The 4,398-nt window shown below is 35.9% G+C and overlaps 1 protein-coding gene across 1 annotated transcript in view; it reads left to right on the top strand.

The window, feature by feature from the left end:
• LOC107582558 (exocyst complex component 3-like protein 4) overlaps positions 1-3,286 on the top strand; it is a 12,503-nt gene extending 9,217 nt beyond the window's left edge. The window contains exons 9-14 of the mRNA XM_016268451.1: positions 740-863; positions 1,315-1,437; positions 1,521-1,673; positions 1,763-1,884; positions 1,998-2,139; positions 2,381-3,286. Of these exons, the coding sequence (XP_016123937.1) occupies positions 740-863; positions 1,315-1,437; positions 1,521-1,673; positions 1,763-1,884; positions 1,998-2,139; positions 2,381-2,383 (667 nt within the window). The 3' untranslated portion in view covers positions 2,384-3,286. The remainder of the gene's footprint in view (positions 1-739; positions 864-1,314; positions 1,438-1,520; positions 1,674-1,762; positions 1,885-1,997; positions 2,140-2,380) is intronic.
• The last annotated feature ends 1,112 nt before the right edge of the window (positions 3,287-4,398 follow it).

Here is a 4,398-nt window from a genome sequence, read left to right as displayed (position 1 = left end):
GCCACAGTCGAGCGCTTCCGCTGCTTCCGGTCGTGCGTATGTGGGGTAAAGCAGCGGAGCTTTTATTATGCCACAGTCGATTACTTCCGCTCCTTCCGGTCGTGCGTATGTGGGGGAAAAAGCAACACTGTTTTATCATACTAGATACATTTGAAAGTTCTGTTATAATGCTACTCTGTGCGGTCGTCACCGGTCTATTAAAACGCATAACATATTAAAGCATCTTTGGTGTTTCCATGTTTTCTACAAAACAAAACCGGAAATTGAGGGGTTATGACGTCATTGGCAGGCGACACAATGACACTATAGACACGCTCCGAGAAATTGCTTATTTCTCTGGATTTAAACATTCTTCGAAACATTTGGAATAATGTAAGTACACAAGTCAGCAAAATATATAACACTGTTCTAGTGGTTTTTGGATATTTTAATAAAATAATCTTACATATTGTGCCTTTTAGTGTGAACTGAATGTAATATTTTCAGACTCTTAAATGCATGTTATTTACATTTGAATGAAAATGTATTATAGTTTAAAATCATACGAAATGCAGCTACATTAGTTGAAGAACTCAAGAGCTTTTTTAAGTACATCTTTAGGTGTAATTTCATGAACACTTCTGCTGTCTTTGAAATGTGCTGTTATAATATGTTTAATCTCAGTCTTCGGAGTCCCTGTGTGTAAGTCCATTTTGTGACATGTATGTCAAAAGTTTTTATGTCATTGCTGTTGTTACAGAGAGAATTTGCAGTGCTATAAAGAGAGCTGTTCAGCTCAGGTGGAGAAGTTGGAAAAAGAAGTGGATGGACTGACTCAGAGACTCAGACAGACCCTGATGGATCATTTCAAATCTGAGGTCAAGGTGGGCCTAACTGCAGATATATATAATGTTCTCAACTAACTTATTGTCTTAAAGGCTTAATTCTCCTCAAATGAAAACTTGCTGACAATGTACTTACCCTCTAGCTTTCCAAAATGTAGATGAGTTTGTTTCTTCATCAGAACAGATTTGGAGATTTGTTAATATATAGACTAGAATCATGTGGTTTACTTTTGGATTATTATGATGTTTTTATCAGCTGTTTGGACTCTAATTCTGATGGCACCCTTAAAGCTAAATTTCTCCAAATCTATTCCCATGAAGAAACTCATCTACATCTTGGATAATGTTTGGAGCTACATTTTTAGATCATTTTATTTTTTTAGATAAACTCTTCCTTAAAGTTCCTCCTAATCTGAAATTCTTCATAACTAGTCAAGAGCATTATAATGTTTAAATTATAACTAACTACAGTGTCATTTCTTCCCCAAAGCCTTACATGGATGGCATGATGACAAAAAAATGGCTGAAAACAGATGAAGATTTTAAAGAAGTGATTTCTAGATTAGATAATTATTCTGGGCTCTGTAAATCCATGAGAGCTCCATCAGTCCAAGTGAGTCTCCACTGATCTGCTCAGAGATGCTTTTTAATAGCAGCTGCAGAGAGCCACTTTAAACACAGTGTCTATGTTTACAGATTTTTGTGAATGATATGCACTATTATGTAGCCAAAGAATATGTCTCCCAGCTGATGAAGAAAAAATATTCATGCAAAAAACCCAAAAACGAAGATGCTGCCATAAAATTGAAAGAACAGTGGAATGAACTCAGGAAACTATTTATGCAAATGGTAAGATACAGTCCAGTATCAAACAGTGTGAAATATACAACAGTTTTTTTTTCAAGGTAGATGCACTGAAAACATTATTCTGTATTTAGGGATCATCCTTAAAGTGGCTTTATCCATTGGGAAATTACCTTAGTGACATTATTGGAATGGATAATGAGAAAAATATAAAAGATCTGTTACATCCATTGGTTAGTAATTACCCAGACATAAGGTAAGTGTTATAATAACTTTGAATATATTACTATTTTAAAACAATACATTGTCTTGTTCACTTTACTAATACATGTAGTATAGCTATCATGGATTTTCACTTTTCATTTCTAGCAAGAAGCAGTTGTCAGCTGTTCTGTCCTTCAGAGACAAAGGTTTTAGCTTGGAGAAGCACAATGTTATTAATCACTTTACTGTGCTTAAACGGGATGCTGGGAACACAAATCATGAGCACTCCTTCTTCACTGACATTGAGGTACTTTTCACAATACATTGCACTGAATCCTAATGTAGTGAGTCAAAATATCATGTTTAATTTAAATAAATGTATAAAATAAACTAATGAATTGAAATAAATTTTAACTAAACAAGTGGCATGACTGATTCTGATCATATCACTGTACTACCTTACTTAAGTACACTTTATAAATGTATGTATTTTTAAGTACATAGGCTGACATGCATCCTCATTGAGTATCACACCTTTGTCTTTACAGTGAGTTTTCTTTTGGCAATTTTGATGCTTCAGGAACCATCATAGGGGGAAAAAATATTGCATCGTTTTTTTAAAAATGTGTACAGTACATTTTCTTGTTAGAATATACAGGCATTATTAGTGTATTTGGTGCATGATTACTTACATGTGGTGTCTATGTTCTGGTAAAAAATATCTGAAAAGACAGACATGTAGGCTGTGATCTTCACTGTGATATTCTGCTCAAATTAAAGAGCAATACAGCTTGTCTGTGTTCCTTCATGAGGCAACTTGTGCTATTTGCCTTTAACAATCCCTTATTTTAGAGCAATATAATCGTGATTATCAATTTAACCGTTGGTTGTTTGTACTTTTACTTACCAATAGAGGGAGACATTAAACTATAGACGCAATATTTGCATTTCCTCCATATTGCCTAATCATGCAAAAAGAGACTTGATGGATTCAGTCTGTTAATCTACTGTGATATCAATCATGTAAATGTGATGTATAAAACATTATGTCGGATCAAACCGAGTGTGTGCTGTGCAATATTAACTCCAGATGGACCAAGCTCTTGCAGCAAAACCGATTGGTTATTTACTGTAGATCTTGTCCTTCCCTCTTCTTGTTTGATGCAAATTTTAAACCTTTTTTTAGCCTAAACCTAATATACTCTCTGATTTTATCAGTGAGAAAAAAAACTTGGAGATAAAACCTGTAACTACAGTGTGTTATTGAACAAATATTTCCTTTCATATGGCGTCTGTACTGTCTAGTTTTGGGGATATTTCTAGAGATTTGGATGTGAAATGCCACATTTGTTTACATATTGATGTTTGATTTGGTCTTGTAGCCTACTATCTGTAATCTCTTACGGGATAAGCTTAAATTTATGTGAATGACAATTAAACATATTTTTATACCTTTCCACATGCAAATAGATTGTATGTGTTTGTGTGCGTGAGAGAGTGTGTTATTTCAGGACAGGCTGGCTTGTGTCCAGATGTCCTGAGGATTACAATCTTATCCACAGTCACTAGAATTAGATGTCATGAAATGGGTAGGAGGGGATTTTAAAGATATTTGTAGTTTGAAGATTGAATGCCATAGGTCTCTGGCTCGCCCACAAGTCCTCTTCAGTTAAAAATGACACTTTGCTCACCTCCTCTCACCTCCACATAAGCATCTCTATCACTTTTGCTTCCTACAAATCCATAATCCCACTTTTTCTTCAACTTGCCCTACTTAACGTGATCACAGGTCTGAATATTTGCCTTTTTTTCTCCTCTCCTGTCTCTCAAGAGGATGCAGCTTATTCAAATATCTTCTAGCTGATTTGTATACAGAGACAGAAGGCAGCCGATGACTTCCTGGGTGTCATGTGATTGTGAAGATTTGTGAGACTCAAGTGTGTGTATGAAAATGCATGTCAGTGCCGCTGTCTCTGGTGCTCAGTAAGTATTATATTTAGCTCATCATAGCATTCCTGATGTCAGACGCGTTCCAGTGCTCTCTCTGTCTCTCACCCTGTCTTACCTTATCATGCAGGGCAGGAGTCATGCTGAGATACAACACACACATGCATGTAATCAACACATCAGTCGTGACAAATGCTATCAGGTTTATTGAAAGCCTCATGAGGTTCACTAGACCCACTTTATATCACTTCTTCGCCGGAGGGCTAATGAGGCTAACATCAGTTGCAGGATTTAACACTGACATTGTGCTGATGAAAAAAACACAAGTTGAAAAAAATACAAGCAAACTTAAAGCCAGAGATATATTTGGACAGAGATCTTTCCTTCTCTCAGTCACTTTTTATACACATTTCTTACATATTTATGCTCCATATGGAGGTTCTGTTTCTTATCAGACAAAGAGCTTTGATTACTATTACTATTGCACAGCATCTGTGTTTTTCCAGTCATCCCTAAACTTAGCTGCACCAATGCATAATATTCACCCTAACAACCATCCAGAACACACAAGCAGCCACTTTTACACAGGCAAACACCACTGTTTCTTCAAACACACATA

This window comes from Sinocyclocheilus grahami, unplaced genomic scaffold (assembly GCF_001515645.1).
Source record: "Sinocyclocheilus grahami isolate Dianchi unplaced genomic scaffold, SAMN03320097.WGS_v1.1 scaffold45.1, whole genome shotgun sequence".
In the NCBI taxonomy this organism is placed as follows: domain Eukaryota; kingdom Metazoa; phylum Chordata; class Actinopteri; order Cypriniformes; family Cyprinidae; genus Sinocyclocheilus; species Sinocyclocheilus grahami.
Note: the sequence above shows the minus strand (reverse complement) of the source record. Positions and strands in the feature narration are given on the sequence as shown.